Here is a 24,389-nt window from a genome sequence, read left to right as displayed (position 1 = left end):
AAGTGACACTGGAGATGTGTTCTATCACTTTGACGCGGAATGAATTTCCTTAACAGGAGAATTCCTTTTTAGAGTAGTATGAAAAACAGTTAATAAATGGCTTTAATTAACAGCCTGAAAAAAAGATTTCAAATATAGCTTTAATTGAATATACAAGCCTTTAATTAAATAAAATCAGAATGGTCCAATATTACCTGAGTGATGCCCTGGAGATGTGTTCTATCAGATGTGAGCGGATAATTGTTTGATTGCTAACGTTAGCTCAGAACGCTATTTAACTGACAGCCTTTGTTGTGTTTAATTGCTAGCTTGTAGCCAGCAGTAAACCAACTTCGTTATGTACTGCAAGTCCATTTTCTTTTTTACACAAGTCTCATTAGTATCTTGTATGCTACTTGTCGCAAAGTGACACATGTGCGACTCACATCTGCACTCGACTCACATCAGGTAGTGACAAGGACAACTAGGAAGTGCAGTTCCAAGTTCTTGTTTTCTACTCAAGGCCCAAACATAGCAATGCAGGAGCACCACCTACTGTGCTAAAGTAGGATGGATTTAATGATAAATAGCCAGCCTGGATTATTTCTGGTCAAACAAGACACTTGAAAATGCATTTTATCCCCTTAACATGTTTATTAAAATAATATTAGACAGTCATGCTTGAATAGTGTAACATCCCTGGATTTGGGGTTTTAAAGTGGTTTTTTTTTATGAATTAATATACAGTCTATGGTTTACACCTATCACCATTTCTAGCCACTGGGGGACTGCACACAAATGTTGAAAAAACTCATAAAGTCACATTTTCATGCCATGGGACCTTTTAGCCCCTCAAAAAGGCAATTAATTTGCCAAAAGGAAAGGAAGAATTCCTGTCAGTCTAATAATTACCAAGGACATAAAGTAAGCCAGATCCTAAGGATGAGATTGAGATTAAGGGCAAAAGATACAAAGGAAAAGCAAGAACATAATGTTAAGGATGGACACAGAATCATCAGGGTGTGATTAACTTTAGGAAACTAGAGTGGTAATTAACATTTTGAGTTATACCAAATAAATTGGTACACTGTTATAATACTAGATGTATTGTAACCCCCCCCACCAGTTAAGAAACACTACTCTAACGATGTATTGCTCACTCAGGGGAGCAGTATCGGCCAGCAAAGAGAACGCTCATGGAGGGGTTATGTCTGATGAAGAAGAGGAAGGGGTGGTCTGCGATGAACGTGGCAGATGGAGAACTTATCGTGCAAGACTCCAGCATCATGACAGCAGCAGTGACAGCAGCAGCCTCCGTTCCCTTCTCGTTGACCTCCACAAAAGCCTTGTGGACGACTTTTGACAGTACCAGCCATTCGGCAGGAGACATCCCTGTCACAAAAAGAAGGAGATGGAATATTTTAAATACATTTAATGTCAGATCTTACCCCACAACATGAATTAAAATAATTTGGGATAACCTCTGTATTAACTTGTGTCTTTTAAAACTGACAGGAGACATTTCAGGTTTCAGCTGCCTGTTCTTTAAATGATTATGATGCAGACACAAGTCCTACCAGAGAAGTCTGCCTTGTCAAAGGCATCCACCATGCCCATGCTGACCAGGACTTCCTCCATGTCATACGACTCCTCCATCTTGAACCGAGGCAGCCCCACCTGGACCTCAACATTATCCATCATGTCTGGATGAGTCCACTCCATAAAGTTCTCATAGGTCAGCTGCTTCTCCAGCTGGGGGTGGACATGGAATCAGTTATTAGTTTATCCGTTTCTGCGGGTTTATTTATGTGTGAAAGTGTGTGTGTGTGTGTGTTACCTTCTCCAGACCTGTAGTACTGTCCTCCATCTCATTGGGTAAAAAGATGAGCATGCTAAGCTCCTTCCCTTTGTAAGGCATCTCTAGGATCTGTCCAGCAGAGGGTTTTAAACATTACAGTACATATACTGTATATACACTGGTGTGACAACTGAGTTGTGTATCAACAAGATAGTTATTTCATGTGTATTCTGTACGTGTGTTGTGTCTGATTTTTTGCTGCAACACTGGAATTTCCCTTTTTTTTTTAGATCAATAAAAATCTATCTAGTTCATGGGATGACATGCACAAATCTTCACAGTTATTGTACGGTAAAATGGATCATAACCAAACTCCTCCTTTCTCAATCATGTACCTTCAATGGCAATGTCATTAAAACCTGTTTAACAAAAAGTTATAAATGATTGGTTTGATTGTTGCCTTGTCAGTTACATTTTTTTTACAATTAATCAATCAATTGCATCAGTACCTTGCAGTTGGCCTTAGGGTTGTTGGAGAAAGGGAACAATGCTGTCTGGTGCATCATCTTCACTGGCTTGGTGTCATTCTGAAAACACACTGACTTTTAGAACGAAATACAGTCTGGGCTGGGATTCCCTCCTCACTGCTAATCATTTTTCCCCGCAAAAGATGAGTTGCTGGTCTACGGATGCCTCTGTTAGTTTGTGTTATTAAAGCGTTAGTTTGGAGTCACCAAAGTCATGCAATAACAAAAACAAACTAAGAGATTGAAGTATTGGTAGATAAGCAGCTCCTAATGTCCTGGTAAGGCAAGGCAAGGCAAGGCAGCTTTATTTGTATAGCACATTTCAGCAACAAGGCAATTCAAAGTGCTTTACACAAAATCAGTTAAACAGATAAAACACAAGTAAAAACAGTTAAAAATCACAAGCATTAAAAACCGGTAAAACACATGAATAGACAGTTAAAAACAAAGAGAAACATAAAACACAAGATTAAAATTTACAGTGCAGCATAAGAAATTTAAAGAAATGATTAGTCATTTAAAGAAAGGCAGCATCAAATAGAAAGGTCTTCAGCCTTGATTTAAAAGAACTGAGAGTAGCAGCGGATCTACAGGTTTCTGGGAGTTTATTCCAGATATGAGGAGCATAGAAACTGAAAGCTTAGTGGTAGTTTAAATTAGTTAGGTAGTTTGTTGGTGGCTTGTAAGAACCCCTCGAGTTTCCCCTGCATTTACTTCAACAAGGCTCTCTTGTTGCAAGGTAAAGTGGTGGAAAAATCTAAATATAGCACACTTAAATAGTGCATAGTACATTTAAACTGATATTAATTTATTTTACCCCTTATGTTGTCTACGGGTCAAATTTGACCCTCTTCCAAAACATTTCTCCATCTAAAAACGTAACGTGGATGGTTCCCAACAACGCTCCTCACACGTTAAATGAATAATCAGTTTAGTACTTTCATTGAATAGGGGTGTTTTGTCAATTTTATAGCATTTGGAGAAAAAAATAATTGATAAAAGAACTTGTGTTTGACAAATGTAAAAAAAAAAAATCCGAATAAAAAAATAAAAAAAGACAAATGTCAATAAAAGTCACTAAAATGTGAAAAAAAATGCCAAAAAAAGTGACAAAAATGTCAAAACACTCAAATGTTGAAAAAGTGACAAAAACATTGGAGGAAAGACACAAAAGGGTCAAAAAGACAACCAAAAACAAACGAAATTTTGACTCAGAAAAACAACAAAAAAACAACAACTTTGCAGGTCGGCGGGAAGACAACATGAGGTCATTTACCTGCTGGCTAAAATGTGTGTTGCTGTTCACCGTTTGATTTAGCGTGAATCGGTCCATGGTGGTACTGACGTAATTTGGTTTGAACCCAAAAAAGTACTGAGTTCAGTACCCAACCCTTGCCCTGATGTAGAATTATTTTCCTTTATCTTTTTTCACTACTTTCAATGAAGAAGTCAGAATTAGTGTCTATGGCGTAAAGTGTTTGCTACCATATCATTGATTTTAAAACCCATTTTACCTGACTTCTGTCAGTGTTAGTTAACTGAATGCTTTCTTTGAGCAGTGTTACCTTGTTGAGTCTAAAGTGAGCATCCTGTGTGTCATGCTGCTGAAACTTCTCGTTCCAGTTACTTTTGAAGTAGATGGCATTAACCAGCACCAGCCTGCTCAGGCTGTCCACGTCACCCTCTGCCAACAGATCCTTAATTTTATCTGGTGAACAAAATTGACACATAAGTGAAGCAATGGCACACATCTGAAAGAAAAGTGTTGAAAAATGGTTGCTGCCATGTTTCCATTGGTGTTATGTGTATGTAAGGGTGTAGATCTACCTTGAGTCTGCTTCTGCACCCAGCTGTTGATCTTGAGTCTGGCGGCCTCTGAGCCACCTTTGAAGTCCACAGTCTCCAGCTCTGCGTTGTAGTGATTCTTGGTTTTTTCTAAGAAATCCTGGAACCATCAAAAACACATCTACCAATTCTGATCACCTAAACATATTAATCACTTTGCTTAACTTTAGTTAGTGGAACTAAAAGTCACTACAACAAGGAGAGCACAATCACAATGCTTACTCTCCACTCCCTCATCATTCCTTCTTACAGAGCTTAAATATTCGCATGAGCCTCTCACACCACACATACTGTACTCATGAAGATGCATGCACACATGCTAAACACACCTCAACAAACTGGAAGGACCGCTCCCCGTACAGCCTGTTGGCAACACTGAGGGTATACGGAGCATCAGCCTTGTTGAGCTCGCTCAGCAGTTGGGCAAAGCTAACATGGACATCATCCTGACAATCCTTGGTTTTCAGGCACTGTGGACAAAGGAGAGACAACTGTTACAGAGATGCACTGTCAGACCAGTCTATTCTAAACAGTAGATTAGACCGGGCATCTTGCCTGTTAAGTGATGAGACTATAGACTAAATAAGAAATGTTTTCCTTTAAGTTGTTGAATTTGTGTGCTCCATGCTATGCATACATTACATTAAAGGTCCCATGACATGGTGCTCTTTGGGTGCTTTTATATAGACCTTAGTGGTCCCCTAATACTGTCTCTGAAGTCTTTTACATAGACCTTAGTGGTCCCCTAATACTGTGTCTGGAGTCTCTTTCCCAAAATTCAGCCTTGGTGCAGAATTCCAGCCACTAGAGCCAGTCCCTCAATGAGCTTTCCTTAGTATCCATAGGCAGGCTGGGGGAACGCATATCAATGTTAAAAAAAACTCATAAAAGGGAAATTTTCATGTCATGGGACCTTTAAATGATGGTGAGTAACTAGAGTACACAGTACGCTCACATTTCTGGTGTAATCTTTCACAATATTAACATTTCAAATGACTGGAGATGTTCTCTTGGAAACATTTTGGATTTAGAGTAAGATCCTGCCCTGGGCCTCTTCACAAAATCATTCTGAACCAGCCTGCGATGTTAATCTGTTACTTTTATGACAGAGTGAGTGTGTGTGAGTGTGTGTGTGTGTGATACCTCTGACATCTGGCTGGCTGTGTTGCCTCTGGCCCCCAGCATCACCATAGCCAGGGCTGAAGAGATGCTGAAAGGGGAGTAGAAGATGTTTGCCGTCTTGTCGTCATCTCCAAACTTTTGGAGCAAAGCCAGAGAGAAGGTGGTGTTGGCCTTGGACAGAGGGGCTGGACATGCCATTGTGTCTGACACACAGGAGAGAGGACAGAGCATTAATTATTACAGACGTAAAACAATGTTATTTATCTGACTGGTTATTTATCTTACGCTCTCATTGGGCCAAACTCCACTGAAATATTTGTTAATTTACAATTAGCCTCTGAACAAGTCTCTGAATGTAAATATCTGAAATATTGAGACAATTTCTAAACCAGTAAGACTCAGTTTTTAGTACAGAAATTATTAAATAAAACAAACAAATGTAAAATGTTAGAATCGCTCTTGGATAGCAAAATAAAGTATTCATGTTACATTAAGTAGCTATTTATAATATTATACTGTACATTACATACACCAATTACTATTCATAACACCAGACAATGAGGATAAATGTGCTTCTAGTCGGGATCAGTTTAACCTTACTGCTGTTACACCAACTAATATGTAATCTAAATAATCATATATCACAAAATGAATGAGACTCATCCTCTACTCACCAACTTCTCTGGTGCTCCTCAAGTAATAAGGAGTTTTTCCTTTTCACAAGAAGACTTCTGTCCAAAGCTTTATATTAGTTTTAAGAGGACTCCTGACGCCCTGAAAACCAGTCGAACCCCATCCTGTTAAAAATGTGTAGCACCCCCTCCGAGATTAAGGATCAGCTTTTGGTTCAGGTGTAGGCGGGGGGAATTAGGTATTGACGGGGTCTCAGTCTTTGGTACAACAGGAGAAACCAGATTAGCATGCAGCACTTAAAGCAATTCTGAAACTTACCCCGAAGTGTATGAACTTTCCGGCAAACTAGTCGTCTTGTTGTGGAAAGTAACGCTGAAATCATCATTTCTTGCTGCCACCTCCTGTCTTGCACGAGCTGCAGCATTAAAAAAACGTTTGAAAGTAGGCTCGTTCGAGATGAACTGCGCCTCGCCTGTAAAGTGGACGAGAGCAGGCGGCAGCAGCGGGGGGCGGTGACAGAAAGCTGGGGTGAAGTCGGACAGTTTCCAGCCAATTCCAGCCGCCTTCAGGCTGGACAGGAAGTGATGAAAACACTGTGGTGCGATTCCGATTTAATAAAATATAATCAGACCCACATACCAGCTGGTACACAGTCTCCAGTTGTTTTAATTATGACTAAGTAGCTGGCAAAGTGCTCTACATGCGATCTGTTGCTGATTTTAATTAACAACACACTGTAGATGATACATGATCTTATCAGATTTAGTCTCTCTGGCTTCAAAACGTCTCTATCAGCCACAACATGTGTTCTGGACAGAATAAGTCTTTAAATCAGACAAATAGCAATTCAAATCCCTCCGATTCAAAACCAATAAAAAAGTTTATATAAAACGTCATCATGTTGTAAACCAATCAAGTGTTAAATCAGCTGAGAAGCCGGCGTTTCCCAGCATGCTTTGGGTCCGCCTGGCTCTTGCAGTCGGTGAAAAGCAACTGCGCCGCCTGCGTCTCAGACCTGCGGCCGCCTTGCTCTCGTGAGATTTCTTTTTGCCCACGTGTGCATGACGTCAGAGCAAGTCGGGATCAAGTTGGACACAAATCTAACCGGCATGCAACGGGCGCCGATCGCCGGTGATCGATTCTGCACAGACCTGGCTCATCTCGAACGAGCCTAATGCCTTTGTCCTCAGGCTGCTCCCACATGGTGCCAATCAGTGCTAATTACACAATTAACAGGTGCCAGCTATGTGATTTGATGATTTGAACAACGCGCTCTGCTCCCGCCTGTGGGATGCGGGGACAATATAGATATATTGAATTGAGTTGAATTAAAGATATCTTGAACTGGAGTTATGACTAGTCAGTGTCAAATTGTAGATATCTCAAACTGGAATTACAGATATCTACAATTCAGTTGAGAATATACGTAATTCACATAGTGGATATCTGCAACTGAACTGTAGATATCTGTGTGGTATCTGATAAACCACATACAAATAAATAGCAAAAGTGATGTAATTTGTCCTAGGAAGAATGTCTTTGTGGATATCTGAAATTACAATTGTGGATAGGAAGAATGTATTTGCGGATATCTGAAATGTTCTTTTTGACTAGGCAAAACTAAATTAAAGATATCTGCAACACATATCCAGTCTAGCTTTTAAATGTTGAAATGGCTTGCCATACACCTCAGTGTTTTTGTCACTTCCTCTTCAGCCTGCTGGAGTCAGCTGGAAACTGTCCAACTTTACTGCAGCTTGTTGTCCCCGCCCCCGCGGGGGCCTGTCGTGTATGGGTGGCATTTGCTGACAGCCAATGAAGTTGCAGCATTATTAACGCTGTCCGAGTTGCTGAACCAGCCGAGTTTCTTTTTCCTGAATCTTTAATAATTATTATCTGGATGCAGGTTCGAATCCCAGTTGGGGCTAAGTCTGTGATGCATTATTAAAGATAAATGGGTGATTTTTGATCTTAAGTCAAGTAAATACGTTAAATTATACAACTTAAGGCAGTGTATGATTACAAAAAATACTAAAGCAAAACAAAACTAAAAATATATGATAACATGGTTGTACTTGTATTAACCACTTATATTACAGTTTTCTTAGTATGTGTAACATTTCAATTTCTTTTCAACTTTTGCATTCAATTATATACATTTTACTGTTCTCTTAATGTCATACACCTATTAATGAGACACGTAAACATTGGTCAATGTTATGTCTTGTTTATTAAATAGAATCATAATAGAAAGCTGGATTTCACCCTTTATGGTTGCTTACGGCCACACCACCCTTAAAGCGCCCGCTCTCGTCTGATCTCGGAAGCCAAGCAGGGTTGGGCCGGCTTAGTACTTGGATGGGAGACCGCCTGGGAATACCTGGTGCTGTTAGCTTTTTCATTAGCATAAGGCGCTGTGACTTCTTTGCTGGACGCAGAGCTGACAAGGAAACTTGTTCCAACACAAGCTTGCTTGCGTGCTTGAACATGAAGAGCTTTGTAGGTGAGAAGAAGGATTTTAAATTCTATTCTGGATTTTACAGGAAGCCAATGCAGAGAAGCCAAACCAGGAGACATGTGATCTCTTTTCCTGGTTCCTATCAGAACACGTGCTGCAGCATTCTGGATCAGCTGAAGAATCTTTATGGACTCTTTCAAGCAACCTGATAATAAAGAACTGGAGTAATCCAGCTTAGAAGTAACAAATGCATGGTTTAGTTTTTCTGCATTAATTTTCGACAGGATATTCCTGAATCTCTGAATGTGATGACTACTGCACTGGGGAAACTTAGACCATTGTCTAGGCCTGGCCACGATTTCACGTCAGGGAGATTTTTCCGTGAATGTCATGGAGAGTTTAACTTCGCAGAGTTTGATTGTGCGAAGTCAATACAAATAAAGAAATGTGTTTCCACACAGTTTCGAACAGGGGACCTTTCGCGTGTTAGGCGAACGTGATAACCACTACACTACGGAAACTGACAAAATGCATTTATTTTGCATATTTGTGGGAAAATGCACCATTTTTATTTTACTGCAAATGTTCAAAAAGCTACAAAATAGACATTTGAAACTAGATTCAGTCACAGATGCTTTGTCATGGATTTGAATGATAGCAAACATGTAGTAAACCTAAATATTTCTACATGCATTGACTGTGGCCTGAATGTTGGAATAGCGCCACCTATTTCTTGATGTGCCAAATATTTAGCTTGGGCATTCCTCGTTAGTATAATGGACAGTATCTCCGCCTGTCACGCGGAAGATCGGGGTTCGATTCCCCGACGGGGAGATTTTTCTACCAGCTAACCAATGCAAGGCCTCGAGGAAGTCCCGGCGAACGCGTGGGACTACTCGGGAAAGTGGGCCTTGGCTCAAGCTGTGTTCAGCATGGGAGGAGAACTCCTGATCCTAAATGGGAATATTTTCAAGCGATTGAAAGAGCACAACTCCTGGACGTGAACAAAACGTCACAAGGTGCCGCAGGAGTTGGGAGAGTGTCAAGTCTAGCCACCTTGGAATTCCATTTATGCTCTTTGCAGACTATGTGGTTCATTTGGCTTTATCAGGCATTGATCTACAGCTTCCACTGGGGTGAATCATGAGGGGGAAAGCGTGCCTTGGCTCAGGCTGTGTTCAGCATGGGAGGAGAACTCCTGACCCTAAATGGGAATATCGTCAAGCAATGGAAAAAGCATATCTACTGGACATGAACAGCACCTCACAAGGCTTAGCAGAAGGTGGGAGTGTCAAGCCTGGGCACTTTATAATTCCTTTTCTGCTCTTTCCAGATTATGTTGTTCTGTTGGCTTCATCAAACAGTGATCCACAGCGCCCACTGGGGCAGATTGAAGTCCAGTGTCAAGTGTAACCCACATATAAAATGGGCAATAAATAGAATAAATACGTCCTATAAATATGTAATAAATATATTAGTAATATATACAAGTGATTATAAAATACATGTGAAAACTATATATAAGTATAAATAAATGGTTTATATTGACATGATCGCTTGTTAACATAGATATCATCCAAAACAAAGGCATATTGTTATTGTGGCATTAGCCTATAACGTTTGAGTGTTACTACACCCTAACCAATGGAGTGTTTAGGCCCGCCTCTCAGCCGTTCGCGCTATTGAGTGAGACCGGAAGTGACTCCAGAAAAGCTGAATCATCGTAGCAGCATATACTTATACATTTTAAGGCTAATGTTAAGTTGTGTGACTGTTGACGTAAATTAAATATTGAGAAACACTGGAGAGAGACTGAAGAAGGCAGGTTCAAGCTATTGAGCTGTCTTTTTGTACTGGTGAGTTTGTAATGCTCCGCTAGCTTATATGCTAATGTCCGTCATTAGGTGCCCATTGTTCTCAATGTAAACGGCGCTAGCAATTGCTGTTGCTAACTTGAGCTAACAGCTAAAGTATATTGTCTTTGTTAAATTACTAACATGGATTAAACGATAAAACAAGATATATTTTTATTGTGTTACGGACTACTATCGCTATTAGTGGAGTAGCTCCGTCAAGTTGTTTTGAAATTTCGTTTAATGTCAAGTTAAATTGTTGTTTTAACCGTTGCGGCCTAGCGGCCCACTTGAACCCTGCTAACAGTCTGTTATTGGCCTGTTAAGACACTGAAACTAGCTAGTGAATGATAATGAGGTCTGACTTTTATTCATTCATTTAGGGCTATTAAGTGTATTTTGAATGTATTTCTGTGTACTTGTGTTATTTTATGTATTGTTATTAAGCACCTTAGTAATAACTATGTTTTATGGTTATGCACTTTATTCCAAAATGATAGTTATGATATATTGAGAAATTTAATATGTTGTACCACTTAACTAGAAACACAATACTGTGATTAGGGATATTGAGTTTATTGATACAAGCCTTAGCCTACGACAGCAATGTCAACAGTGTTAGCTCTAAGGTAATTTTATGTTGACCTATTCCTTATAGGTCAGGTTTTTTTGCTCGATTCAACGTTGAGGGATCGCAGTCTGGTGGAGTCTAGACCGGCGGAAATCAACAGAGAAACATAGAGCATAGAGAAACTGGATGGCGAGCCAAGCCCACTTGATGTAGAGCCGGTTGTAGCCAGGAGGTTGCTACATAGTGTCTTTACAGCGGAGAAACTTGATCTATTACCCCTTTGGCCAAGGGGTCAGGTAGAACTGTGTGCACACTTCATTTCCCTGAAGGAGGACAAATATCCTTTTAGCGCATAAGGAAGTGAGAACAGTATTTTAGCAGACCCGGGTCTAATTTATTTTTATTAAACTGGACTGAACATTTATTATTTTGATACTTTGTATTTTCTTTCTACTTTTTTATATGGGATCCCACTTTTTCACTTTTTCACCTTACTTCAATTGATGTATATACTTGTTAATGTATTTTTGCTACTTACCCTGTTAGTTATTGCAATTAATACATACAGTTAAACTTCTCCTGTGATGTGTGTGTTATTTCACTGTGGTAATTCAATCCTTTGGCTTCAGCGAGCAAACCTATAATCTTCTGATCTGGCCAATTCCGAACATCTGGATAGCTGAAATATCTCTTATTGTCAGGTAAATTTATTGGTTATTCTTCTAAAAGTGATCAGCCTTGAGTAGCTGGTTACACAAGCATTTGGAATCAAAGTCAGCCCCTCCAAATCTCAAAGCTCAGGATTTTTCCCATTGCGTTCGGAGTCAATTGCTGTCCCAAGTGAAGACGTTCTTGTATCTCAAAAGCTTATTTCAAACAGTGCAACTTGTTCCAACACAAAAAACCACAATACTACTGAAACTTTGGATGGTCGCCTCCGCCTCTCACACGGAAGACTGGGGTTTTATTTCCCGATGGGGAGATCTATCTACCAGCTGCTAATTATTTCCCAAGGCTACATCGACACTAGTATCATCTGCCAGAGTAGTTTGGATACGAGGCCCAACCATAGCAAAAGATATGACATTTTTTAAGAATGTATTATAGTGGATATACTCCAAGAAAGACAAAGGTTTTACAAAAGGATTGAGAATGATCCTGCTATCAAAGCTATTAATAATCAAATATAATATTTACCAATTTACATTTGAAAATGTCTGCTCTATACACGTTAAATTAATTTACACATTTATAGTGTTATGTGTATATACTCATACTTTTTTACAATATATTTTGTTTTCATCCCTCAAAAATAATTAAAAGTAAAATGTCTTATAGACTGGATTTGTCTACGGTATATGACATCACAGCATTCTATAACACATCAAAAGAACTACTGACCAATCAGCTTTGAGTTCATGATGAGGTCATGAGTGAGGTCACAAAACATCCATAGAGGACCTTATAAGTACAAGCCGTGTTGAGTCTTTAAGTTCAGGGTTCTGCTCCGGGCAGCTGGAGGCCAGAAGCTTCGGCAGAGACTAGGCGCTGCGAAAGCAGCTTGTCTTTGGAGGCCTCGCTTCCAGAAGATGAGGACCAGATGCTGCAAAAGTAGTTTGTCTTTTGAGGACTCGCTTCCAGAAGACAAGGACCAGATGCTGCAAAAGCAGTTGGTCTTTGAGGCCTCCTCACCTGAAGCCGCTGACCTCCAGTCAGCCAGAGCAGGGGGCCCAACTGGCTCCGCCAAGGAACAGAGCTACCAGCTCTAGGGGCAGGGATCAGGGACCAGGGTAAGTGGTTTAGAAAGGTATTAGGGATCATGAATCTCCAAACGAAAACACTGGTTCCAAACAGCTCTACTGTAGTCCAGACTATACTCTGCTCCTGATTGGCTTGTAATCCTTACCTAGGTACTGCGCATGTGCAACTCTCAACAAAGATGGAAGAGAAGTGCAATTCCTCACTCTGTAACTAAAACAGAGGAGTGTTTTGGGTGTTATATGTGTTTCAGGTGATTGATGTACCTTCGATGCTGAAATCCTTGGTGGGGGAGGACACCTAACTACCACATATTGAGCTACTGCCACCCATCAGCTTTTGACCCTCACGTGTTTTGAACATGCAACCTTCTGATCTGGAGTCAGACGCACTACCGTTGTGCCACAAGTTCTGCTGATTAATGCATATACAGATCAAATTTCTTTTTGATTAATGCATATACACATGACCATGATCAAAAGCAGTTGGTCTGCTTTTGAAAAAAAGTTTGAGGCCTCCTTACCTGAAGCTAGTGACCTCCAGTCAGCCAGAGAACAGGACCTGACTGGCTCCGCCAAGGAGCAGAGCTACTAGCTCTGAGGGCAGGGGTCAGGGACCAAGGTAAGTGGTTTAGAAAGGTATTAGGGATCATGAATGCGCTTCAGCAAAGCTTAAACAAGTTTGATGTCTTTGATGTGTTTCAGGTGTCTGAAGTGATTCAGGTGTTGTTAATGTGTTTCAGATATTAGATGTATATGTAAATTGGTGCATAAAAGCCTATGTTAATACAGGAAACGAAGCCGTTAATACTCAAATCCTTGCTGGGGGAGGACACCCAACTACCACATATTGAGCTACTGCCACCCTTCAACATTTGACCCTGACGTGATTTGAACACGCAACCTTCTGACCTGGAGTCAGACGTGCTACCTTTGCGCCACAAGGTCTGCTGATTGATGTCTGTACAGATCAAATTTCTTTTTGATTATTGCATATACACATGAACTTTTTTTCTGATTAATGCATCTACAGATTAACTTTCTTTTTGGTTAATGCATATACATGTGTGCATTTCTCCGTGGATTAAGCGTTTTGTTACTTTCACAGTATTCATATTGCAAATCAACATGGTTTTGAATAAAAAAAAGACACAGAAATCTCCCCTTTTTACAATATATGACTTTCAAGGGATCACTTTTGTTTTTCAAAACTTGAACCCTATTTCCTTACTTTTTTGTATCTAAGTGACTGATTTAAGTTTAAGGGTTCTTCTCCGGGTAGCTGGAGGCCAGCGGCTTCGGCAGAGACCAGGTGCTGCGAAAGCAGTTTGTCTTTGGAGGACTTGCTTCCAGAAGACAAGGACCAGATGCTGCGAAAGCAGTTTGTCTTTGGAGGCCTCGGTGCCAGAACGCAGGGGCCGGAACACGCAAAGCAGTTGGTCTTTGAGGCCTCCTTACCTGAAGCTGGTGACCTTCAGTCCGCCAGAGAAGAGGACCTGACTGGCTCCGCCGAGGAACAGAGCTACCAGCTCTGAGGGCAGGGGTCAGGGACCAAGGTAAGTGGTTTAGAAAGGTATTAGGGATCATGAATGCATTTCAGCAAAGCTTAAAACAAGTCTGAAAAAATAGCCCAAAATCACCCCCCCCAAAGCAACGTACCATCTCCAACAGAAAACACTGTTCACAAACTGCTCCAAACAGCTCTACTGTAGTCCAGCCTGTACTTCCGTGGCAACTGAGCGTCACTTTGTATCACACGTTATAATGCTCGGCTAGCTGTTAGCATGGCACACCCTCATACTCTGCTCCTGACTGGCTTGTAATCCTTACCTAGATACTGCGCATGTGCAACTCTCAACAAAGATGAAAGAGAAGTGCGATGCCTCACTCTGTAACTAAAAAAGAGATGTGTTTCAGGTGTTTGATGTGTTACAGGTGTTTGATGTGTTTCAGGTGTTTGATGTATTTCGGGTGTTATATGTGATTCAGGTGATTGATTTGTTTCAGGTGTTTGATGTGTTTCAGGTGATTGATGTGTTTGATGGGTTTCAGGTGTCTGAAGTGATTCAGGTGTTTCAGGTGTTAAACGTTTTTGATGTGTTTCAGGTATTAGGTATTAGATGTGTATGTAAATTGGTGCATAAAAGTATATGTTAATGAAGGAATTAAGTCGTTGATGCTCAAATCCTTGCTGCGGGGAGGACACCAAACTACCACACATTGAGCTACTGCCAACAATCAACATTTGACACTGACGTGATTTGAACACGCAACCTTCTGATCTGGAGTTAGACGCGCTGCCATTGCGCCACAAGGTCTGCTGATTGATGCATGTACACTAATGAATCACTGATTTAAGTTTTAGGGTTAAGCTGGTGATTAATGTGTTTCAGGTGTTAATGTCTTTTATGTCTTTGATGTGTTTCAGGTGTTTGATGTGTTTCAGGTATTTGATGTGGTTGATGTGTGTCAGTTGTTTAACGTGTTTCAGGTGTTTGATATGTTTGATGTATTTCAGGTCTTTGATTTTTTTTTGTGTTTGAGATGTGTTTCAGGTGTTTGATGTGTTTCAGGTGTTTGATGTGTTTCAGGTGTTTGATGTGTTTCAGATGTTTGATGTTTCATGTGTTTGATTTGTTTCAGGGATTTGATATGTTTCAAGTGTTTGATGTGTTTCAGGTGTTTGAGTTGTTTGATGTGTTTGATGTGTTTCAGGTATTTGATGTGTTTAAGGTGTTTGATTGTTTCAGGTGTTTCATGTGTTTGATATCTTTCTGGTGTTTCAGGTGTTTGATGTGTTTTAGGTTTTTGATGTGTTTCAGGTGTTTGATGTGTTTCAGGTGTTTGATGTCTTTGATGTGTTTGATGTGTTTCAGGTGTTTGATGTCTTTGATGTGTTTTATGTTTTTTATGTGTTTGTGCTTCCGGTGTTCTATGTGTTTCAGGTGTTTGATTTGTTTGTGTTTCAGTTATTTGATGTGTTTCAGGTCTTTGATGTGTTTAATGTCTTTTATGTGTTTCAGGTGTTGATGTCTTTGATGTGTTTGATGTGTTTCAGGTGTTTGATATGTTTCAGGTGTTTGATTTGTTTCAGGTGTTTGATGTGTTTCAAGTGTTTGATATGTTTCAGATGTTTGATGTGTTTCAGGTGTTTGATGTGTTTGATTAGTTTCAGGCGTTTGGCGTGTTTTATCTGTTTCAGATGTTTAATGTGTTTCACGGGTTTTATGTGTTTCAGGTGTTTGATGTGTTTCAGGTGTTCAATTTGTTTCAGGTGTTTGATGTTTTTTAGGTGTTTAATGTCTTTGACATGTTTCAGGTGTTTGATCTGTTTGTGCTTCCAGTGTTGGATGTGTTTCAGGTGTTTGATGTCTTTGATGTGTTTCAGGTGTCTAAAGTGATTCAGGTGTTGTTAATGTGTTTCAGGTATTTGATGTGGTTGATGTGTGTCAGTTGTTTAACGTGTTTCAGGTGTTTGATATGTTTGATGTATTTCAGGTCTTTGATTTTTTTTTGTGTTTGAGATGTGTTTCAGGTGTTTGATGTTTCAGGTGTTTGATGTGTTTCAGATGTTTGATGTGTTTCAGGTGCTTGATATGTTTCATGTGTTTGATTTGTTTCAGGGATTTGATATGTTTCAAGTGTTTGATGTGTTTCAGGTGTTTGATGTGTTTGATGTGTTTAAGGTGTTTGATTTGTTTCATGTGTTTGATATCTTTCTGGTGTTTCAGGTGTTTGATGTGTTTTAGGTTGTTGATGTGTTTCAGGTGTTTGATGTGTTTCAGGTGTTTGATGTATTTGATTTGTTTGATGTGTTTTATGTTTGTAAGTGTTTGTGCTTCCGGTGTTCTATGTGTTTCAGGTGTTTGATTGTTTGTGTTTCAGTTATTTGATGTGTTTCAGGTTTTGATGTGTTTAATGTCTTTATATGTTTCAGGTGCTTGATGTATTTGATGTTTGATGTGTTTCAGGTGTTTGATGTGTTTGATGTTTGATATTTTTCAGGTGTTTGATTTGTTTCAAGTGTTTAATATGTTTCAGATGTTTGATGTGTTTGATTAGTTCCAGGCGTTTGGCGTGTTTTATCTGTTTCAGATGTTTAATGTGTTTCACGGGTTTTATGTGTTTCAGGTGTTTGATGTTTTTCAGGTGTTGATGTCTTTGATGTGTTTAAGGTGTCTAAAGTGATTCAGGTGTTGTTAATGTGTTTCAGGTATTAGATGTATATGTAAATTGGTGCATAAAAGCCTGTGTTAATACAGGAAATGAAGCCGTTGATGCTCAAATCCTTGCTGTGGGAGGACACCCAACTACCACATATTGAGCTACTGCCACCCATCAACATTTGACCCTGACGTGATTTGAACACGCAACCTTCTGATCTGGAGTCAGACGCGCTACCGTTGCGCCACAAGGTCTGCTGGCTAAGGCATATACAGATTAACTTTCTTTTTGGTTAATGCATATACATGTGTGCATTTCTCCGTGGATTAAGCGCTTTGTTACTTTCACAGTATTCATATTGAAAATAAACCTTGTTTTGAATAAAAAAAGACACAGAAATCTCCCTTTTTACAATATATGACTTTCAAGGGATCACTTTTGTTTTTCAAAACTTGAACCCTATTTCCTTACTTTTTTGTGTCTAAGTGACTGATTTAAGTTTTAGGGTTCTTCTCCGGGTAGCTGGAGGCCAGCGGCTTCGGCAGAGACCAGGCGCTGCGAAAGCAGTTTGTCTTTGGAGGCCTCGCTTCCAGAACGCAGGGACCGTGCGGCGCAAAAGCAGTTGGTCTTTGAGGCCTCCTTACCTGAAGCTGGTGATTAATGTGTTTCAGGTGTTAATGTCTTTTATGTCTTTGATGTGTTTGATGTGTTTCAGGTGTTTGATGTGTTTCAGGTATTTGATGTGGTTGATGTGTGTCAGTTGTTTAACGTGTTTCAGGTGTTTGATATGTTTGATGTATTTCAGGTCTTTGATTTTTTTTTGTGTTTGAGATGTGTTTCAGGTGTTTGATGTGTTTCAGGTGTTTGATGTGTTTCAGATGTTTGATGTTACATGTGTTTGATTTGTTTCAGGGATTTGATATGTTTCAAGTGTTTGATGTGTTTCAGGTGTTTGAGTTGTTTGATGTGTTTCAGGTATTTGAGTTGTTTGATGTGTTTGATGTGTTTCAGGTATTTGATGTGTTTAAGGTGTTTGATTTTTTTCAGGTGTTTCATGTGTTTGATATCTTTCTGGTGTTTCAGGTGTTTGATGTGTTTTAGGTTTTTGATGTGTTTCAGGTGTTTGATGTCTTTGATGTGTTTGATGTGTTTCAGGTGTTTGATGTCTTTGATGTGTTTTATGTTTTTTATGTGTTTGTGCTTCCGGTGTTCTATGTGTTTCCGGTGTTTGATTTGTTTGTGTTTCAGTTATTTGATGTGTTTCAGGTCTTTGATGTGTTTAATGTCTTTTATGTGTTTCAGGTGTTGATGTCTTTGATGTGTTTGATGTGTTTCAGGTTTTTGATGTTTTTATATGTTTCAAGTGCTTGATGTCTTTGATGTGTTTCAGGTGTTTGATGTGTTTGATGTGTTTCAGGTGTTTGATATGTTTCAGGTGTTTGATTTGTTTCAGGTGTTTGATGTGTTTCAAGTGTTTGATATGTTTCAGATGTTTGATGTGTTTCAGGTGTTTGATGTGTTTTATTAGTTTCAGGCGTTTGGCGTGTTTTATCTGTTTCAGATGTTTAATGTGTTTCACGGGTTTCATGTGTTTCAAGTGTTTGATGTGTTTCAGTTGTTCAATTTGTTTCAGGTGTTTGATGTTTTTTAGGTGTTTAATGTCTTTGACATGTTTCAGGTGTTTGATCTGTTTGTGCTTCCAGTGTTGGATGTGTTTCAGGTGTTTGATGTCTTTGATGTGTTTCAGGTGTCTAAAGTGATTCAGGTGTTGTTAATGTGTTTCAGGTATTTGATGTGGTTGATGTGTGTCAGTTGTTTAACGTGTTTCAGGTGTTTGATATGTTTGATGTATTTCAGGTCTTTGATTTTTTTTGTGTTTGAGATGTGTTTCAGGTGTTTGATGTGTTTCAGGTGTTTGATGTGTTTCAGATGTTTGATGTGTTTCAGGTGCTTGATATGTTTCATGTGTTTGATTTGTTTCAGGGATTTGATATGTTTCAGGTGTTTGAGTTGTTTGATGTGTTTCAGGTATTTGAGTTGTTTGATGTGTTTGATGTGTTTCAGGTATTTGATGTGTTTAAGGTGTTTGATTTGTTTCATGTGTTTGATATCTTTCTGGTGTTTCAGGGTTTGATGTGTTTTAGGTTTTGATGTGTTCAGGTGTTTGATGTGTTTCAGGGTTGATTGTGTGTGATGTGTTCAGGTGTTGATGTCTTTGATGTGTTTTATGTTTTTTAGTGTTTGTGCTTCAGGGTTCTGGTTTCAGGGTTTGATTTGTTTGTGTTTCAGTTATTTGATGTGTTTCAGGTCTTGATGTGTTTAATGTCTTTTATGTGTTTCAGGTGTTGATGTCTTTGATGTGTTTGATGTGTTTCAGGTGTTTGATGTGTTTGATGTGTTTCAGGTGTTTGATATGTTTCAGGTGTTTGATTTGTTTCAGGTGTGTTGATGTGTTTCAAGTGTTTGATACGTTTCAGATGTTTGATGTGTTTCAGGTTGTTGATGTGTTTGATTAGTTCAGGCGTTTGGCGTGTTTTATCTGTTTCAGATGTTTAATGTGTTTCATGTGTTTGATGGTTTCCTTACTTTTTTGTGTCTAAGTGACTGATTTAAGTTTTTAGGGTTCTTCTCGGGTAGCTGGAGGCCAGCGGCTTCGGCAGAGACCAGGCGCTGCGAAAGCAGTTTGTCTTTGGAGGCCTCGCTTCCAGAACGCAGGGACCGTGCGGCGCAAAAGCAGTTGGTCTTTGAGGCCTCCTTACCTGAAGCTGGTGATTAATGTTTTTCAGGTGTTAATGTCTTTTATGTCTTTGATGTGTTAACGTGTTCAGGTGTTTGATGTATTTCAGGTCTTTGATTTTTTTTGTGTTTGAGATGTGTTCAGGGTGTTTGATGTGTGTCAGGTGTTTGATGTGTTTCAGATGTTTGATGTGTTCAGGTGCTTGATATGTTTCATGTGTTGATTTGTTTCAGGGATTGATATGTTTCAAGTGTTTGATGTGTTTCAAGTGTTTGATGGTTTCAGGTGTTTGAGTTGTTTGATGTGTTTCAGGTATTTGAGTTGTTTGATGTTTCAGGTATTTGATGTGTTTAAGGTGTTTGATTTGTTTCAGGTGTTTCATGTGTTTGATATCTTTCTGGTGTTTCAGGTGTTTGATGTTTTTTAGGTTTTTGATGTGTTTCAGGTGTTTGATGTCTTTGATGTGTTTGATGTATTTCAGGTGTTTGATGTCTTGATGGTTTGATGTTTTTTATGTGTTTGTGCTTCCGGTGTTCTATGTGTTTCAGGTGTTTGATGTGTTTGTGTTTCTGTTATTTTATGTGTTTCAGGTCTTTGATGTGTTTAATGTCTTTTATGTGTTTCAGGTGTTGTGGATGTCTTGATGTGTTTGATGTGTTTCAGTTTTTGAGTTGTTTTATATGTTTCAGGTGCTTGATGTCTTGATGTGTTTGATGTGTTTCAGGTTGTTTGATGGTTTTGATTGTTTCAGGTGTTGATATGTTTCAGGTGTTTGATGTGTTTCAGATGTTTGATGTGTTTGATTAGTTTCAGGTGTTTGACGTGTTTATGTGTTTCAGGTGTGTGATGTTTCAGGTGTTTGATGTGTTTCAGATGTTTGATGTGTTTCAGGTGCTTGATATGTTCCGTGTGTTTGATATGTTTCAGGTGTTTGATATGTTTCAGGTGTTTGATGTTTTTATGTGTTTCAGGTGTTTAATGTCTTTGATGTGTTTCAGGTTTTTGATGAGTTTCAGATGTTATGTGTTCAGGTGTTTGATGTCTTTGATGTGTTTCAGGTTTTTGATGAGTTTCAGATGTTTATGTGTTTCAGGTGTTGATGTCTTTGATGTGTTTGATGTGTTTCAGGTTTTTGATGTTTTTATATGTTTCAGTGCTTGATGTCTTTGATGTGTTTGATGTGTTTGATGTGTTTGATGTGTTTCAGGTGTTTGATATGTGTTCAGGTGTTTGATTGGTTCAGGTGTTTGATGTGTTTCAAGTGTTTGATATGTTTCAGATGTTTGATGTGTTTCAGGTGTTGATGTGTTTTATTAGTTTCAGGCGTTTGGCGTGTTTTATCTGTTTCAGATGTTATGTGTTTCACGGGTTTCATGTGTTTCAAGTGTTTGATGTGTTTCAGTTGTTCAATTTGTTTCAGGGTTGATGTTTTTAGGTGTTTAATGTCTTTGACATGTTTCAGGTGTTTGATCTGTTGTGCTTCCAGTGTTGGATGTGTTTCAGGTGTTTGATGGTCTTGATGTGTTTCAGGTGTCTAAAGTGATTCAGGTGTTGTTAATGTGTTTCAGGTATTTGATGTGGTGATGTGTGTCAGTTGTTTAACGTGTTTCAGGTGTTGGTATGTTTGATGTATTTCAGGTCTTTGATTTTTTTTGTGTTTGAGATGTGTTTCAGGTGTTGATGTGTTTCAGGTGTTTGATGTGTTTCAGATGTTTGATGTGTTTCAGGTGCTTGATATGTTTCATGTGTTTGATTTGTTTCAGGGATTTGATATGTTTCAAGTGTTTGATGTGTTCAGGTGTTTGAGTGTTTGATGTGTTTCAGGTATTTGAGTTGTTTGATGGTTTGATGTGTTTCAGGTATTTGATGTGTTAAGGTGTTGATTTGTTTCATGTGTTTGATATCTTTCTGGTGTTTCAGGTGTTTGATGGTTTTAGGTTTTTGATGTGTTTCAGGTGTTTGATGTGTTGATGTGTTTCAGGTGTTTGATGTCTTTGATGTGTTTTATGTTTTTATGTGTTTGTGCTTCAGGTGTTGATTTGTTTGTGTTTCAGTTATTTGATGTGTTTCAGGTCTTTGATGTGTTTTATGTTTTTTATGTGTTTGTGCTTCCGGTGTTCTATGGTTTCAGGTGTTTGATGTGTTTGGGTTTCTGTTATTTTATGTGTTCAGGTCTTTGATGGGTTTAATGTCTTTTATGTGTTTCAGGTGTTGATGTCTTTGATGTGTTTGATGTGTTTCAGGTTTTTGATGTTTTTACATGTTTCAGGTGCTTGATGTCTTTGATGTGTTTGATGTGTTTCAGGTGTTTGATGTGTTTGATGTGTTTCAGGTGTTTGATATGTTTCAGGTGTTTGATTTGTTTCAGGTGTTTGATGTGTTTCAAGTGTTTGATATGTTTCAGATGTTTGATGTGTTTGATGTGTTTGATTAGTTTCAGGCGTTTGGCGTGTTTTATCTGTTTCAGATGTTTAATGTGTTTCATGTGTTTGATGTGTTTCAGGTGTTCAATTTGTTTCAGGTGTTTGATGTCTTTGATGTGTTTCAGGTGTCTAAAGTGATTCAGGTGTTGTTAATGTGTTTCAGGTATTAGATGTATATGTAAATTGGTGCATAAAAGCCTGTGTTAATACAGGAAATGAAGCCGTTGATGCTCAAATCCTTGCTGTGGGAGGACACCCAACTACCACATATTGAGCTACTGCCACCCATCAACATTTGACCCTGACGTGATTTGAACACGCAACCTTCTGATCTGGAGTCAGACGCGCTAAACCTGGTTTTGAATTAAAAAAGACACAGAAATCTCCTTTTTACAATATATGACTTTCAAGGGACTCACTTTGTTTTTCAAAACTTGAACCCTATTTCCTTACTTTTTTGGGTCTAAGGACTGATTAAGTTTAGGGTTCTTCTCGGGTAGCTGGAGGCAGCGGCTTCGGCAGAGACCAGGCGCTGTGAAAGCAGTTTGTCTTTGGAGGCCTCGCTTCCAGAACGCAGGGAGACGTGCGACGCAAAAAGCAGTTGGTCTTTGAGGCCTCCTTACCTGACGCTGGTGATTAATGTTTTTCAGGTGTTAATGTCTTTTATGGTCTTTGATTGTTTGTGTGTACAGATGTTTGATGGTGATGTTGTGTGTCAGTTGTTTGATGTGTCAGGTGTTTGATGTATTTTCAGGTCTTTGATTTTTTTTGTGTTTAGATGTTTGATGTGTGTTCAGGTGTTTGATGTGTTTCAGATGTTTGATGTGTTCGTGCTTGATATGTTTCATGTTTGATGTGTTTCAGATGTTGATGTGTTTCAGGTGCTTGATATGTTTCATGTGTTTGATTTGTTTCAGGATTTGATATGTTTCAAAGTGTTTGATGTGTTCAGATGTTTGATTTGTTTCAGTGCGTGATATGTTTCATGTGTTGATTTGTTTCAGGGATTTGATGTGTTTCAATGTGTTTGATGTGTGTCAGGTGTTTGAGTTGTTTGATGTGTTTCAGGTATTGAGTGGTTGTTTGATGTTTTCAGGTATTTGATGTGTTTTAAGGTGTTTGATTGTTTCAGGTGTTTCATGGTTTTGATATCTTTCTGGTGTTTCAGGTGTTTGATGTTTTTTTAGGTTTTTGATGTGTTCATGGTGTTGATGTTTGATGGTTTTGATGTATTTCAGGTGTTTGATGTCTTGATGTGTTTGAGTTTTTTTATGTGTTTGTGCTTCCGCTGTTCTATGTGTTCAGGGTGTGATGTGTTGTGTTTGTTATTTTATGTGTTTCAGGTCTTTGATGTGTTTAATGTCTTTTATGTGTTTCAGGTTGTTGATGTCTTTTGATGTGGTTGATGGTTTCAGGTTTTGATGTTTGTTTTGTTCAGGTGCTTGATGTCTTGATGTGTTTGATGTGTTTCAGGTGTTTGATGTGTTTGATTTGTTTCAGGTGGTTGATATGTTTCAGGTGTTTGATGTGTTTCAGATGTTTGATGTGTTTGATTAGTTTCAGGTGTTTGACGTGTTTAGGTGTTCAGGTGTGTGATGTGTTTCAGTGTTTGATGTGTTTCAGGTTGTTTGTGGTTTCAGATGTTTGATGTGTTTCAGGTGCTTGATATGTTCCGTGTGTTTATAGTTTCAGGGGTTTGATATGTTTCGGTGTTTGATGTTTTTTATGTGTTCAGTGATTGTAATGTCTTTGATGGGTTCAGGTTTGATGAGTTTAAGATGTTTATGGTTTCAGGGTGTTTGATGTCTTTGATGTGTTTCAGGTTTTTGATGAGTTTCAGATGTTTATGTGTTTCAGGTGTTGATGTCTTTGATGTTTTTATGGTTCAGGTGTTTAATGTCCTTTTATGTGTTTGATGTGTTTCAGGTGTTGATGTCTTTGATGTGTTTTATGTTTTGTATGTGTTTGTGCTTCGGTGTTCTATGTGTTTTCAGGTGTTTGTTTGTTGGTGTTTCAGTTATTGATGTGTTTCAGGTCTTTGATGTTTAATGTCGGTTTGTGTTTCAGGGTCGATGTCTTTGATGTGTTGATGTGGTTCAGGTTTTTGATGTTTTTTTATCTGTTCAGGTGCTTGATGTCTTTGATGTGGTTCAGGTGTTGATGTGTTTGATGTGTTTCAGGTGTTTGATGTGTTTGATGTGTTTCAGGTGTTTGATATGTTTCAGGTGTTTGATTTGTTCAGGTGTTTAATGTGTTTCACGTTTTATGTGTTTCAGGTCTTTAAGGTCTAAAGTGATTCAGTGTTGTTAATGTGTTTCAGGTATTAGATGTATATGTAAATTGGTGCATAAAAGCCTGTGTTAATACAGGAAATGAAAGCCGTTGATGCTCAAATCTTTGCTGTGGGAGGACACCCAACTACCACTATTGAGCTACTGCCACCCATCAACATTTGACCCTGAAGTGATTTGAACACGCAACCCTCTGATTCTGGAGCAGACGCGCTACCGTTGCGCCATAAG

At 38.9% G+C, this 24,389-nt stretch overlaps 1 protein-coding gene and 6 non-coding genes across 7 annotated transcripts; 2 read left to right on the top strand and 5 right to left on the bottom strand.

The window, feature by feature from the left end:
• Positions 1–1,042: 1,042 nt before the first annotated feature.
• On the bottom strand, positions 1,043–5,491 carry LOC116676457 (leukocyte elastase inhibitor-like). Its single transcript, XM_032507541.1, has 8 exons — positions 5,293–5,491; positions 4,479–4,619; positions 4,132–4,249; positions 3,870–4,012; positions 2,287–2,364; positions 1,817–1,906; positions 1,557–1,731; positions 1,043–1,371 (listed from the first exon to the last, which is right to left on the bottom strand). Exons 1-8 carry the CDS (start codon positions 5,467–5,469, stop codon positions 1,136–1,138), a joined length of 1,158 nt encoding a protein of 385 aa, XP_032363432.1. The 5' UTR covers positions 5,470–5,491; the 3' UTR covers positions 1,043–1,135.
• Positions 5,492–8,180: 2,689 nt separating this feature from the next.
• Positions 8,181–8,299, top strand: LOC116676458 (5S ribosomal RNA). The gene has a single exon (XR_004328703.1). It is a non-coding gene; the product is annotated as a 5S ribosomal RNA (ribosomal RNA).
• A 511-nt stretch (positions 8,300–8,810) lies between these two features.
• trnav-aac (transfer RNA valine (anticodon AAC)) lies at positions 8,811–8,883 on the bottom strand. Its single transcript has one exon. It is a non-coding gene; the product is annotated as a tRNA-Val (tRNA).
• A 241-nt stretch (positions 8,884–9,124) lies between these two features.
• Positions 9,125–9,196, top strand: trnad-guc (transfer RNA aspartic acid (anticodon GUC)). Its single transcript has one exon. It is a non-coding gene; the product is annotated as a tRNA-Asp (tRNA).
• Positions 9,197–13,419: 4,223 nt separating this feature from the next.
• Positions 13,420–13,491, bottom strand: trnaw-cca (transfer RNA tryptophan (anticodon CCA)). The gene has a single exon. It is a non-coding gene; the product is annotated as a tRNA-Trp (tRNA).
• A 1,298-nt stretch (positions 13,492–14,789) lies between these two features.
• Positions 14,790–14,861, bottom strand: trnaw-cca (transfer RNA tryptophan (anticodon CCA)). The gene has a single exon. It is a non-coding gene; the product is annotated as a tRNA-Trp (tRNA).
• Positions 14,862–16,889: 2,028 nt separating this feature from the next.
• Positions 16,890–16,961, bottom strand: trnaw-cca (transfer RNA tryptophan (anticodon CCA)). The gene has a single exon. It is a non-coding gene; the product is annotated as a tRNA-Trp (tRNA).
• Between the last annotated feature and the right edge of the window lie 7,428 nt (positions 16,962–24,389).

Source organism: Etheostoma spectabile, unplaced genomic scaffold (genome assembly GCF_008692095.1).
Source record: "Etheostoma spectabile isolate EspeVRDwgs_2016 unplaced genomic scaffold, UIUC_Espe_1.0 scaffold00003172, whole genome shotgun sequence".
In the NCBI taxonomy this organism is placed as follows: Eukaryota; Metazoa; Chordata; class Actinopteri; order Perciformes; family Percidae; genus Etheostoma; species Etheostoma spectabile.
The sequence above is the reverse complement of the archived record's forward strand: the minus strand, read 5'-3'. Positions and strand labels throughout refer to the sequence as shown.

Excerpts from the sequence above, each read along its gene's own strand:
- LOC116676457 (XM_032507541.1), bottom strand. The coding sequence starts at position 5,469 with ATGGCATGTCCAGCCCCTCTGTCCAAGGCCAACACCACCTTCTCTCTG. Across the intron at positions 4,620-5,292 it reads CAGCCAGCCAGATGTCAGAG|TGCCTGAAAACCAAGGATTG; the intron begins GTATCACACACA and ends CTTTGTCCACAG. Across the intron at positions 1,732-1,816 it reads GTACTACAGGTCTGGAGAAG|CTGGAGAAGCAGCTGACCTA; the intron begins GTAACACACACA and ends GTCCACCCCCAG.